Raw genomic sequence first — 14645 nt, forward strand, 5'->3', positions numbered from 1 at the left:
CCGGACGTTCCAACACAACGATCCAAACCACACATCAAAATCTGTACTTCAGGAGGCTGTGTGGTCCAGAGGTTAAAGAAAAGCTTGTAACCAGGAGGTCCCCAGTTCAACTCCCAGCTCAGCCACTGACTCACTGCATGACCCTGAGCAAGTCACTTAACCTCGTGCTGTCTTTCAGGTGAGATGTTGTTGTAAGTGACTCTGCACCTGATACATAGTTCAAACACCCTAGTCTTGTATCATGTAAAGCGCTTTGTGATGGTAGTCCACTATGAAAGGCACCATAGGAAAAAAAAAATTCTACTTCAGAACAGTTAAAGAAGAAGAAAATCAAGATTGTGAAATGGTCCAGATCTAAATTCAATTGAGAATCTTTGAAGAAGGCTGTGCACAAGAGAAGTCTTGGAATTTGAATGAATTGGTACAATTTAGTGTTGAAAAATTGTCAAAAATCACTAAATAATCATGCCAAAAGCTCATTGACAAATGTCCTAATCATTTAAAAGAGGTTATTATTGCTAAAGGTGCCTCAACTAGATATTAATGTAATTTTCATTGTCAGGGTAAGGATACTTTTTAATTAGCATTTTTCTGAGTTTTGCAAAAATAGTGTTTAAATAAATAATTGTTGACATCTATTTCTTGAAACTTTTTTTCCTCATCCGCAAAAGATCTGACTACAACCGTGTGCCTATATCTTCCTATATCACTATATATATATATATTATATATATATATATATATTATATATATTATATATACACACGTGTCCTCTCTCTCTCTCTCTCTCTCTCTCTCTCTCTCTCTCTATATATACGTGTGTGCCAGAGTATGTTCTGTACTGTAATTATTAAATTTGAACTTTGAGATCTTAAAACCTACCAATATAATGGCATAAATCGGATTTACTGCATAGCCACAAAATGTTGTTGTTAAAAAAATAAAAAAATAAAAATATTTTGCTCCACAATCTAGTCTTCCGGTTATGCGTACCACATCGTAAGCGCTGATTGGTTGAGAATTAACCGCGGCGGATGGAGGACATTGCAAGCTGATCTGCACTGTATTCTACTCATTTTTATGCTCTTTAATAAGATAATAATCATAGCAATAATAAAATACAAATCAGTGTTTTATGATACGTCATTTGATACGTGGATTAAGTAATCTGGGATCGTCGGGGAAGACGTGTAAGGGAAGGTAAACTTGCATTTTTTTAGTGCATCAGATTATTGTTTTATTTAATATGCTTATGACTGTTTGTCATATTTGTATATTCGGAGAATCTAATTGCATTTGCATAACATCGAGATATGTAATATGTAGTCGTCTATAATGAGAACAAACGGGATCATCTGGATGGTTACCGTATCTAAAACTCTTAGTTCTGAGCCGATATAGTGCTGTTCCGATATGTCTGGCCACTTAATCACCGCAGAAAAATACACTGTTATCAGGCATTATTTCTTCTTACACTGTTCGAGATCTTTTGGTTAAGGTTAGGCTGCCAGAATCCGCTAGCCTGCGTGACTGACAGATCACCTCTGCCTCCTTTGCTGTGTGTCGCTTGTGTCTCTTTGTTTCACAAGAGGCAGCGAGCGCCGTTTCAGAACCGTGTTAGCAGTCTGTCTGTGAAGAAAATAAAGAAATTACTGTTGTTCAGGGAGATGTAGCGTGCAAGTTTAAATAACGACGGACACTCGTGCCCATAGCTTTTTTTTACATTGAAAGAGAACCAAGCGTCTCACTTGTGAAACTAAAAAGCTGTGTACAATTTCACACTCGAGCAAGCCCACGTGTTTTAGATTGTTTTAGGATTTCCCTGTACGGTTTTAATTTGGCTCTACTCAAACTCTGGATTTCTGATTGGGTTATTTTCAGCACGTTTTAGTGTAGTTTCAGAGAAACCGTGAAACCATGAAACCATTACACATGACAGTAACATCCTGCCAAAATACCACAGTGCACATAAGTACAAACAACTAGTAATAGAGTTAAGGTAGGGGTGATCCTGAGTACTCGGATACTAAACTCTGAATCTAAATGCATTGATTATTCGGTAGCACTGGCTGCAGCATTGAACCCACAAAACTGTTCACTGACTGAGGTACTGGAAAGGTGGCATGCTTGAGTACTTGGAAATTGTTTTATTATAAATTAACACCCCCATTAAGTAAATCATAGATCAATGTTTATTATTTATTATTATTATTATTATTATTATTATTATTATTATTATTATTATTATGAGTCCTCAAAAGGACTTTGAAACTATTTTAGGTAGTGACTTCATGATTGCAGGGTTGCAGTATATACAATACAGTACATAAATTCATTGTTAATGAGTTGTTGACCTAACATGGCTGCCATATTGACTTTTTCATGTCTTCTGTATAGAGGCAGTATATGTTCAGTTATTGTCCTAAAGTTTGGTACTCACCCTTGTTCACATTGTACCTGTCTGGGCTTTGGTATGGGAGATAGTTCTGAACAATAATGTCTCAGTTCAATCTCAGTGAACACATACCTGTCAGCATTGAGTTTTTAAAGTAAGAGAGTTTTTGTTATCTAAAATCTTAGTGGCCTGAATTGAAGTGAATACTTCCATCAGGCAAAGGCATACAACTATTTCACTTTATTACTTAGTAGCATGATAGACTGTGATACGGTGTGCCTTCCAATTGCTTTAAAAAGGAAACGTATCAAACAGGAAAACAACCATGACGTGCGTCACAATCAGATTATCTCCTGGCCCCTGTGGCTCTTACTGTACTGTATTTATGGTGGCTGATTTGGCAGCAGTCATTACTTTGTGAACAGCTCCACTGTAGTTAATTTTGCACGACAGCAAAGCATACTGTCGGTGTTGTTACTTTCATCACATAGCAAATCTAAAGATTGAGTTTGGTAATTCACAATGACCTCGTCGAAGGACGAGCTGTGGCACCTACTTTATACAGTGCACACATGTGGCAAATCAGTATTACCACTGTTAGTAACATTTAATTGTCAACTAAAATCAGCACTCACACATTCGACCCTGTAAGATTTTGACTTCAGTGATGGTTAAACGTGTTTGACGCATATCTGATTATTTCATTTGGGCCTGTTCCAACCCTTGTGTCTTTTTTGTGTTCCCTGAAAAACTGACTATCAAAATTTTTTCAGAAATGGACATTTGCATAAATTAAGGTTTGCTGACCTAAAGGGTTTGAACAGTAGAGTTTTGAGCAAAGTGCGGGAGAAAACCTATCCCGGGAGGAGTGTCCAAAAACCCCCAAGAAAATAAGAGTTGGCAGGTGTGTGAAGGCTGCATTCATTTACAACTACAGCCTGTTAGAATGAACGGTCTTGTAAAATGTCATTCTTTTCTGAGTATTCACATGTATTGTTTGCTTTGCAGATAACTAAACAATATTTCAACTCAAACATATGTAGGGATAGGATTAAACCCTCCACATAAACCTAACCTGGTCTTTTCTATGGTAAAGCTCAGAGAAAAATGTAATTTGTAAAAGCTAAGTGTGATCGACAGTAATCGACAGCTGATGAAGTATAATTTGAACAGGCACTTTTCCTGATGAGAAAAAAAAGATGTATGTAAGTGACACACAGTGACATTCGGTGGGACTCAGCAGGGTCCAAAACAAGAACTGAATAAGCCTCAAGGTCATTGTTCAGTAGGTGCTTTTATTTTTAACCTAAACTGAACATTATGTTATAGTCTGACAAAATTATTTTATCATGGGCTGAAGCTGTAAAGTTCAAGGAGCAGACTCCTGCTGGTGAAAATAGCGGCAGTCTAGACATAGGTACAGATCAAACTGAGGTCCTGATTAACCGAACTATAAGGAACATGGGCTATATTAGTGAATAATGTAGTCATTCTGTTTGTTTGTTTTTATTAATACTTTCTTTGTTTCCTCCCCCCCGCCCCCCCCTACAGGTAAATTCATCTTTTTCCATGGAGCTGTAACATTTGACTGTGTGGTCTTTATAGAGTACATAAAATAAAATGGAAGCTAACAAGCACATTCTTAATATAACTGGGCATTTACAGTGTGCCTATTGTAGTTACCAATGTATTAGCAATGAAAACTTTCAAATCCATACCGGTACCTGTCATCCGGAACACTGTGAAGAAATTGATATAGGCATGCTGGGTAAGGTTGTAATTTATCAGAGAAGTGCCAAACTGTTTCACTGCCAGGTGTGCTTTTTCACTGGCAAGACCTACACCAGTGTGTATGATCATGTGATCACCAGCCACTCCCTCTCAGGGAATCCGAACACTCTGCTCTCAAAAACTAAGCTCAACGAAAATGAGGAGTCGAAGGTACCGCTTAGTGGCATCCAGGAAGGATTTGTTAAAGAAGAGAAGGACAAGCCAGAAACGAGGGAAGACGTGGCTGAAAACTCCAGTGAGAAAGTGAGCCATGTAGACCTGGATAGCCTATACACAACTCCCGCCAAGTTCACACCACTTAATAGCATAAAGAGTGATGATCAGGAATCGGGTGACAACGATTCCAACAGTCCTGATGCACCTAAAGAGGAGAAATCTGCTAAAAGAAAAGGGCTCTGCGGGGGTTCTGAAGATCAGCCTGTGGACTTTGAAGACTGTGACAACCGTGGTTATTCTCCGAATGGCAGTTCATCCAGCTCCAATAAACACCTCGACCAAGAGGGATCAAAGGGTGCTGCGCAGGATGAGGAAGCTGTGTTTCTTTCAAAGTATGTAAAACGCAAAGTAGGAAGGTACTACTGCAAAATCTGCAACTGGCGAGGAAAAATGAAAGGCTTTGTTCTGTATCATGTGAGCCGGAAACATGATATTCCCAAACCCTACGCCTGCAAAGAATGTGACAAGTCCTTTTTTCTGGAGAGCCTTCTTAATAATCACGTACATCTTCACCACAAACAGGGGTTGTACAAATGCTCGTACTGTCCTTTCGAATCAAACTTTCTTCGAGGCATTAGGAAGCATTTAAAACACTGCAGCTCCCAGCATGGGGAGAGTGCTGACAATGAACTCTGGGACAGTGATGAGCAAATGGATGATAAGGATGAAGTCAGTTAGGTTACCACGGTTACCTCCAGAGGGTTTCCTGTTGTCTCTGTTTTGATTACTGAGCCACAGGTCCGGTGCTTGTTTGTGTTTTTGCCTGTGTTGTGTTGTGTTGTGTTCACAGGTAAAACATCTCAAACTTATCAAGACTTCGGTATATACAACTCAACAAAGTGTTTCATAGTCCTGTCACAACAACTCCCAACAGTACACAGCTTTTGCCAAAAGCCTCAAAATTTACAAACATGAAACCGGCAACAGTACCAGGCTATTGAATACACCACAAGTGGGACTTTTTTTGTAAGATGTAGGCTATCTGGTGAATACATTGTGTTAGTAATGGTTAGGATGTTTTCTGATATTAATTTGTCTTTGTCCAATGTATGTGTGACATAGAGAGATACTACACCAGTATGCCTCACTCCCCTTATGTATTTATTTTTGTTAACTTTTTAATCAGTTTAATATCGTCTCTTCTCTTTTGGTTATTATGTGTTTTGTAATTTATGAACATTTTAATCCAAATAACCATTTACCATGTGATGCCATGAGTTTGTTTTTTTAGAATCCAGTGTTCCGCAAGTGGGACTCACCGCATGAATGAACAGGAGAATGCAAAAAAAAAAAAAAAAAAAAAAATTAAATTGTTACTAAAAATTCACTGTTTACACAATGTTTTTTTTTTCACATTTAAATTCACGTTTCGCACTGCCTGTGTTCAATAAAAGTCATATCTGGATAATAGTGATGCATGACATAATGAATTGATTATTTGGATTGCGCTCCACTGAAATTAGGTGCTGACAATCAGGTGAGGGTCATTGTTGATTAAAATGGAACATGTGAAGAAACAGCTGCTTAGATTTTTGATGACTGCTGCTTTTCTTAGACACTGGAGAACAGCAATTGTCACTCTAGCAGCTGTCCAACCCCAATGACCCTCACCTGTGGAGAGTTTGTCAGAATAACAGAATAATTGGTTTATACAGTTCTACTGGGCAATGCCCTTATTCCACAGTTGGTGCTATGATTTTGATTGTATTATACTATAATGAATTTTATAACACAGCTTGGAAAAATAACCATCTCTGATTGGTTAAACAGCATCACATGACTGTGTGTGTGTGTGTGTGTATATATATATATATATATATATATATATATATATATATATATATAGCGTATACATAGCATATACCATGGCTTGCATACTAATGAGCCGCTTCACACTAAATAAATCACTACGCACCACTGCATTCTAAATTCCATGACACACTGTCATTTTATTTGTCATTAGTTACAAAACCACTGCCAATAAAGAGTGGCATTTCACTTATTTCCTATAATAATAAATAAATTAGTAAATAAAATAAGTGCATCAGCAAGAACAGACACAACAGTTGATGAGGAACAGCTAAATGAAATAGAAGAAAACAAAGATTGAAAAAAATAAATAAAAACTACAGTATGGGCTGGTTAATGTACTTAAAGAAAAAAGAGACTATATTACACTGCGGATATGTACACAATTAAAGTTTCTGGTTTTGTCTTAATTTACATGTGTTTTAATTGTTTATTCCCACAAATGACAGGTAGTGTTATAAGCGGTATAAACCACTTCGGGCTGTGCGGTTCCGATGATACAGACACTTATCATCATTCCAGGCGTGGTTTATATCATGGGAATTGCACGGCCCATTGTGGTTTATACCTTACATATATACAGTCAATTCTTGTTAATACAAATTTCAAGGGACCAGCAAAAAAATGTGTATCAGTACAGTCAGACTGAAATTTTCAATTACAGACAATGAAAAGTAATCTAAATGTAAAAGTACTGTGCATTTTATTAAATACAGTTGTAAGTGAAGTTTTAAAAAGTGTACATTGCAAATGAACTGCACTTAAAACCTGCATGTCCCATTCTCATCACAGGCGTTTTTTAAACCACTAAAGCAAGGTGTGACTTGCATCCACAGTTTTTTGTTCATAGGCCTGTATTATTGTAGCCCATGTTCACGGGAATGTTGAAATCTACAGCAACATCTTTCTTTTTCTTGGACGGTGGTGTATAATCCATCACTTTTAACACCACCACTTTTGTGCACGTTTTTGCGTTGCTTCATGGAAATGGTGTGTGAGCACAATGGTAACTCGAAATGCATCATAGGATCTGTAGCCCGCAAACCGCACTAAAATACAGTAGAGGCGCTAATCTCATTGCAAGTTAATACATTTTCCAATATCCTTTGCCCTTAGCTATTCGAACAAGGGCTGTGTGGTCCAGCGTTTAAAGAAACAGGCTTGTAACCAAGAGATCCTTGGTTCAAATACTGGCTCACTCGCTGTGTGACCCTGAGCAAGTCACTTAACCTCCTTGTGCTCCGTCTTTCAGGTGAGATGTAAGTGACTGCAGCTGATGCATAGTTCACACACCCCAGTTTCTGTAAGTTGCCTTGGACAAAGGCATTATTGCTAAATAAACAAATAATAATACAATAGTCATCATTAATTTTATTCAAATGTATTCTTACCTTGGGAGGTTCAAAATAATTCCCACTAACAGAAAATGAGTGTGAAGTGAATTAGTATTATAATAAGTCATTTACAATAAGTGACTGCAAAATTTGTCCGGGAACATGTAGAAAATGTGTAGTATCATGAAAGTCTAATCCCAGTTCCTTTTAACAATATTTGCCTGTATATTCGAAGTCAGTATCTTTCAAGTTTCACCTTCATCACATACTCCATTCCCAGACCTTTACAGCTAATTTGTAACATGCAGATATCTGAATATCATTCTAACAAATGTGTTATTTCAATCCAGACGAATTACATCTGTAATGATCTTTTCATTTTCCTTTGGTTCTGAACCTCTCCCATTCAGACCTTGCTTGTATACCTTGACTTAAAAAGGCTTCTTCAAACTTTCATCCCTCTATCATATTAGAAGTTCATTGAATTATGTGTTTAATAAGCATGTAAAACATATCACAGAACCCATATCACAGAGCTTTATTTAACGGTGGATTAATAAAGTGTCATATTTATGAAACAGATCAAAACAGTCTTTTTGGGGGGGAGCTTGAGAACCTGTAGTCCGTAAACAGGCACTACATCCAAGCTGGCTATTATTGTGAGTCTACCTCAAGCACAAACTAAATGTTTCATTGCAGTGCCATTAAACATTGTTCACAAATTCATCGATGACAGATGTAACTGCAGTCCAGGTCATTTTTTGTGTTACAGGGCATACTTAAAATACACATTGCAATACTTAATTGGCCAAGTAAGAAACCATAATGATGATAATGCCCTGATGATGTGCCACAGGCCCTTATAACATTCCCATCGAAGAGAGGAAGTATGATACACTATGCTGTATATAATGGTAAATCTGAACAGTGGGATGTAAAGAATAGTACTTTGGGCAGCAGGCTGTCTTGAGCAAAAATATGTAAATGTTAAGATATGGTTTTATTCATTCCAGTAGGTGTCACTGTTTTCAACTACAGTGGGACATGTTTTTCTTAATTATAGTTGTAATTTTCTGTAATTAAAGTTTACCTGTAATTACGTACTGGCTTGCCAGTATATTAGTATTCCTTTTTCTGTACCATCACCCCAAGGTTTTGTAGATTGCAATTACAGTTCAAAACTGTTCTGTTTTTCTAAAAATGTAGAAATTAATTGCAGTATACTGCTTATCAGTCCTATGTTGTTGTTTATTTTAACAGTACCAGACAAGGAGCTATTTCCCAAGCAGGACCTAAGAGTTAAAACAAACTGGCAAGTAAATTACACTTCAATTACACTTCAGTACCTGTTCCAGTGTTGTACAAAACAGTGTTCTAATGCCTTGGATACAATAAAGAAATATAAGCTTTAATCATGAGAAACTTTTTTCAACAATCATACTGTTATAACAAACACTTTTTTATTTTTTTTAATTATTTTAGCAGCTGGAATATTTCTTATTATACAAATGGTAGGTATTTTGACTTCCGCAGTTCAGATATTAATACTGCTGTAGTATTTTGAAGCCTGTGCAAGTAAAAGTTACACAGAAACTAAGATGACATGCGAGCTCTGATTGTAAGGAGAGTTCTTCCTGGAACAAGCGGGCAGATCACATCTAAAACGAAGTCAGCATGTGCGTTCTTAGAAACCAAGAAGAGTGTGGCTTTCCAGTTTATGTATTCTTTTAAATAGTATCAAATCAAACCATCCCTGAAATGTAGGATGACATCAAATGGAAGGGCAGGTGTAACGGAAGTATGTTTTACTTTTTGAGACGGAACTGAAGTTTTTAATGATTTTCACGGATCACACCCCATTTTTTCCCCAGTTCAAAAAGCATTACAAGAAAAGTAAATGCCTTCATTAGTACTGCAAATAACATGGATACAGAATCCACACACGCAGGGCCCTTTTGCAGTAGATGCAATACTTAAAAACAATTGCATTGAATATAAGTCTAAAAAGTTATAAAAAGCAAATGTTTAAAACAAATGTCAATTTCTCTTTATTTAATGCTGCTTAGAAGATTTAATGAAAACCACAATAAAATAAACTTTATCGAACATTTGTGTATTGTTATGAACCCAGGCTGTGCTAAATGCACACACAATGTGAAATGTTACCGAGGCAAGGCAAGGTACATATAATGGCACGGTGGGTTTTTTGTTTTTTTATTTTACAGAAAATACACGATGCATATTCAAAACAAAAGGAGGAGGTCATCATCTGGAAATCTTAGTTTTCTGTCACTTTGGGGTATTTAATAAAAAAATAGAATCAATCGTATACAAAACAAGAAAAGGAAAATAGCTAGTAGGGTACTTGAAAATACGATCAAATTATTTTTAGAAATAAAAATGATAGTTTTATTCCCTTTGTTGTATGTGACCCTTTGAAGCAACATTACTCTCATTTCAATGAGCCGAGGATGTATTTCCTACATTTGTGAAAATGCTTTAGACAGAAATAAAGCAGGATTACAAAAAAAAAAAAACATATGAGAAAGATAATGCATTGTAAAACTTCAGAATGTTTGAAAGAGGTATATTTCAATACAGGAGAAAAACTTTCCATTTGCAGTACATTGTCTTTATAATGATTATTATTATCATTTTATATGTTTGAATTGACAGCCAATCGCATTTATAGTCATTTTAGATACCAGCAGTTTCCTTATTAATGCTGCAGTGTGAGTTCTCGATAGCAGATATTAGATGTTTCATAGAACTGAAGTGAGTATTTCTTTGGTTTCAAAACTTTAAAAAATGTTTTAAAAAATCCGGTCATGGTGTTATTTTTTGTACTGAGATTTAGTTTTAATTTTTTTTTTTTTTTTTACAGATTGAACCTGTGAAAAGTAGCCTGTGCTATATTATACTTGAATACTGCAGATACTTTACTGAACACTGTGTGAACTGTGCAGTCTTTGTTCTGTGGAAGCTGGGCTGAAACATTTGAAAAGGGCTGTATCAGGATTGCAGACATTTTAAATAAGAAACAAGGGTTCTGTCAAAACCCCAACAAAAAAACCACCCCATCCTAAAAAGCAAAACAAAATGCAGAGAACCATGTGAAATGGGGGTAATGGTAAAGCACAGATACTGCAAGTCTGAGAAATCATGCTAAACACATATTGGGCTACATTCATTAAACATTTACAACTGTGAAGTTTGAACCCTTTTTTTTGTAAAAGGAACACACGGCTAATAACATAAAACTAGTAAGAGACAACTTAGCTGCAATCAGGGGCTCTTAATACCCAGTTATTTACTTGAAGAGTTTTAACATTAGTCTTTTGTTGGAGTTAGCTTAGCATGATGAGAAATGGTTTGTGAATGCCCAGTCCTGAAGCAGTAAAACTAGTACATTACTGTACTGCTAAACTTACAGGCAGGGCACATTTTTTAATCAGTTGTTTAGACAAATCAGTGCATGAATAACTATTTACTACAATGTGAATGGGATGTGTTGCTATATTCTTTTTTGTATATAGTCTACAGTGTGGTGCTCAGTATCACAAAACGAAAAAGCATTTACAACAAAAGAAAACAGCAGAAATGCCAAACTCGAAAGAAAAAGTGTATTAGTTTATACTAATGTATTTGATACACTTTCTACCAGATGTTTTGAATACATTTAACTCAACCCACTTTTAACGTGTATTCGATTCCAATATCTGATCACAGTTACAGTAAAACAAAAGCTGCTTAAACAAAAAATCACCAGAGAAGGGTGTTAGAAACAGGAAATCGCTGTTCTTGCAGAATTTTATATTAGCTTTGAACAAGTGTACTTACGCTTTAATTGTGGGTAAGCAGTAAACCAGCTCAAATGTGAAAAACATCCCTTGAAGCATTTATAGAAAGCAATGGGTTCATCCCGCTTCTTTAACTTGGCACATTTTACACAATCTATTAAGCATCTTTAGAGGGATAATAGAGTTGTGGAGTTGTGGGACATATTGTGTGTGTGTGTGTCTCTCTCTCTCTCTCTCTCTCTCTCTCTCTCTCTCTCTCTCTCTCTCTCTCTCTCTCTCTATATATATATATATATATATATATATATGTATGTGTATGTGTATATATGTATGTGTATATATATATATATATATATATATATATATATATATATATATATATATATATATATATATATATATTATATAGAAATAACTTTTTTTTTTTTTTAAATGTACACAAAAGTTTTAAAAGATAGAAAATATATATATATAATCTGATAACATAAAAAGCTACTTAAACATACTTTCTGATGCTGGTCTAGAGACAAGGGAAATCATGTCTGTGACAGGACACCGTAAGGAAGGCTCAATTCGCAGCTACTGGACATCAAATCAACAGGCAAGACATGATTGGGCCACAATTATGTCATCAGCTGGATCCAAACAACACCCTCCCTCAAAATCAGCCAGTCAAACTGCCAACCTTGTTTCAGTTCTTTCTGCACTAGCCAACCCACTGCTTGCCAGGGTGAGGTACGTGGCCGACTGCGGTGCCATCGTTTTGAATGGACTTTGCAGTTGAATGGAATTCCGAGAGGTGCCTCAGGTATGATTTTTTAAAGCAGGTGACGTCAGCTGTGCTGATATGGCGAACACAGCACAGTAAAAACTGAAAGTGGCACGGTTGATGTCATAGGATTTCTCTGTGATGTGTCCTGGAAAATGTGAAGAAAAACGTGCGCTCTGATTGGCTGAAAGGTCCTGCGGAGTCTCTTATACCAATTAAAACTACACAGCCCTGGAAATTGACAACGAACATTACAAAATAAACTAAAAAAGCTCTCCTTCCTGCTGAGTTTTAAATAGTGTGTGGGTGTTTTTTTTTATTTTTTATTTTGCTATAAATGGCCCAGATCAGTTTACCATACAATGGTAGCTTTTTCTACTGAATCAGTTCTCGGCTTTTTAATCATCAACATATGTAAGTAAGAGATCACCAGTCCTCTGAATGTCTGTAAATTCACTTCCTTATATTGTTAAAGTTTATTACAATTTATGGTACCAAAAATATAACACAATGTGATGAAATATTTTGTATGGTGAAGCAAAAAGAAGAATATGAAAAAATGATGGTGAAGTATTGCAATGTATTTTTTTTTACCGTAAGAGAATACAGTGGGCTCTTCAAAATATTAATTTATTCTCTAAATATTTATCTTTGTATCCAGGGGATTTAAAATGGGAATACAAGCCTGCACTGGACATAAGAACATAAGAACATAAGAACAATAGAAAGTTTACAAACGAGAGGAGGCCATTCGGCCCATCTTGCTAGTTTGGTTGTTAGTAGCTTATTGATCCCAAAATCTCATCAAGCAGCTTCTTGAAGGATCCCAGGGTGTCAGCTTCAACAACATTACTGGGGAGTTGATTCCAGACCCTCACAATTCTCTGTGTAACAAAGTGCCTCCTATTTTCTGTTCTGAATGCCCCTTTGTCTAATCTCCATTTGTCCTTGTTTCTTTTTTCAGGTCGAAAAAGTTCCTTGGGTCGACATTGTCAATACCTTTTAGAATTTTGAATGCTTGAATTAGGTCGCCGCGTAGTCTTCTTTGTTCAAGACTGAACAGATTCAGTTCTTTTAGCCTGTCTGCATATGACATGCCTTTTAAGCCTGGAATAATTCTGGTCGCTCTTCTTTGCACTCTTTCTAGAGCAGCAATATCTTTTTTATAGCGAGGTGACCAGGACTGAACACAATATTCAAGATGAGGTCTTACTAGTGCATTATACTGTTTTAACATTACTTCCCTTGATTTAAATTCAACACTTTTCACAATGTATCTGAGCATCTTGTTAACCTTTTTTATAACTTGTCTATAAAACATTGTCTAGATGAAGACATTTCTGAGTCAACAAAAACTCAGAGGTCTTTTTCATAGATTCCTTCTCCAATTTCAGTATCTCCCATATGATATTTATAATGTACATTTTTATTTCCTGCGTGCAGTACCTTACACTTTTCTCTATTAAATGTCATTTGCCATGTGTCTGCCCAGTTCTGAATCTTGTCTAGATCATTTTGAATGACTTTTGCTGCTGCAACGGTGTTTGCCACTCCTCCTATTTTTGTGTCGTCTGCAAATTTAACAAGTTTGCTTACTATACCAGAATCTAAATCATTAATGTAGATTAGGAATAGCAGAGGACCTAATGCTGATCCCTGTGGTACACCACTGGTTACCACACTCCATTCTGAGGTTTTTCCTCTAATCAGTACTTTCTGTTTTCTACATGTTAACCACTCCCTAATCCATGTACATGTGTTTCCTTGAATCCCAGCTGCGTTCAGTTTGAGAATTAATCTTTTGTGCGAGACTTTGTCAAAAGCTTTCTGGAAATCTAAATAAACCATGTCATATGCTTTACAATTATCCATTATCGATGTTGCATCCTCAAAAAAATCAAGCAAGTTAGTTAGACACGATCTCCCTTTCCTAAAACCATGTTGACTGTCTCCCAGGACCCTGTTACCATACAGGTAATTTTCCATTTTGGATCTTATTATAGTTTCCATAAGTTTGCATATAATAGAAGTCAGGCTTACTGGTCTGTAGTTACCTGGTTCAGTTTTGTTTCCCTTTTTGTGGATCGGTATTACGTTTGCAATTTTCCAGTCTGTCGGTACCACCCCTGTGTCAAGAGACTGCTGCATGATCTTGGTTAGCGGTTTGTAAGTTACTTCTTTCATTTCTTTGAGTACTACTGGGAGGATCTCATCCGGCCCAGGGGATTTGTTTATTTTAAGAGCTCCTAGTCCCTTTAACACTTCTGCCTCAGTTATGCTAAAGTTATTTAAAACTGGATAGGAACTGAATGACATGTGGGGCATGTTGTCCGTATCTTCCTTTGTAAAAACTTGTGAAAAGTAATCATTTAATATATTTGCTATTTTTTTTTTCTTCATCTACGATTTTGCCATTTGTATCTCTTAAACATTTAACCTTCTCTTTGATTGTTCTCTTGCTGTTGTAATATTGGAAAAACATTTTGGAATTGGTTTTAGCCCCCTTAGCAATGTTCATTTCTATTTCTCTC

The 14645-nt window shown here is 36.3% G+C and overlaps 1 protein-coding gene across 1 annotated transcript; it reads left to right on the top strand.

The window, feature by feature from the left end:
* Positions 1 to 1032: 1032 nt before the first annotated feature.
* Positions 1033 to 6078, top strand: LOC121320700 (chromosome alignment-maintaining phosphoprotein 1-like). Its single transcript, XM_041259273.1, has 2 exons — positions 1033 to 1200; positions 3947 to 6078. Exon 2 carries the CDS (start codon positions 4016 to 4018, stop codon positions 5078 to 5080), a length of 1065 nt encoding a protein of 354 aa, XP_041115207.1. The 5' UTR covers positions 1033 to 1200; positions 3947 to 4015; the 3' UTR covers positions 5081 to 6078.
* The last annotated feature ends 8567 nt before the right edge of the window (positions 6079 to 14645 follow it).

This window comes from Polyodon spathula, chromosome 9 (genome assembly GCF_017654505.1).
Source record: "Polyodon spathula isolate WHYD16114869_AA chromosome 9, ASM1765450v1, whole genome shotgun sequence".
Lineage (NCBI taxonomy): Eukaryota > Metazoa > Chordata > Actinopteri > Acipenseriformes > Polyodontidae > Polyodon > Polyodon spathula.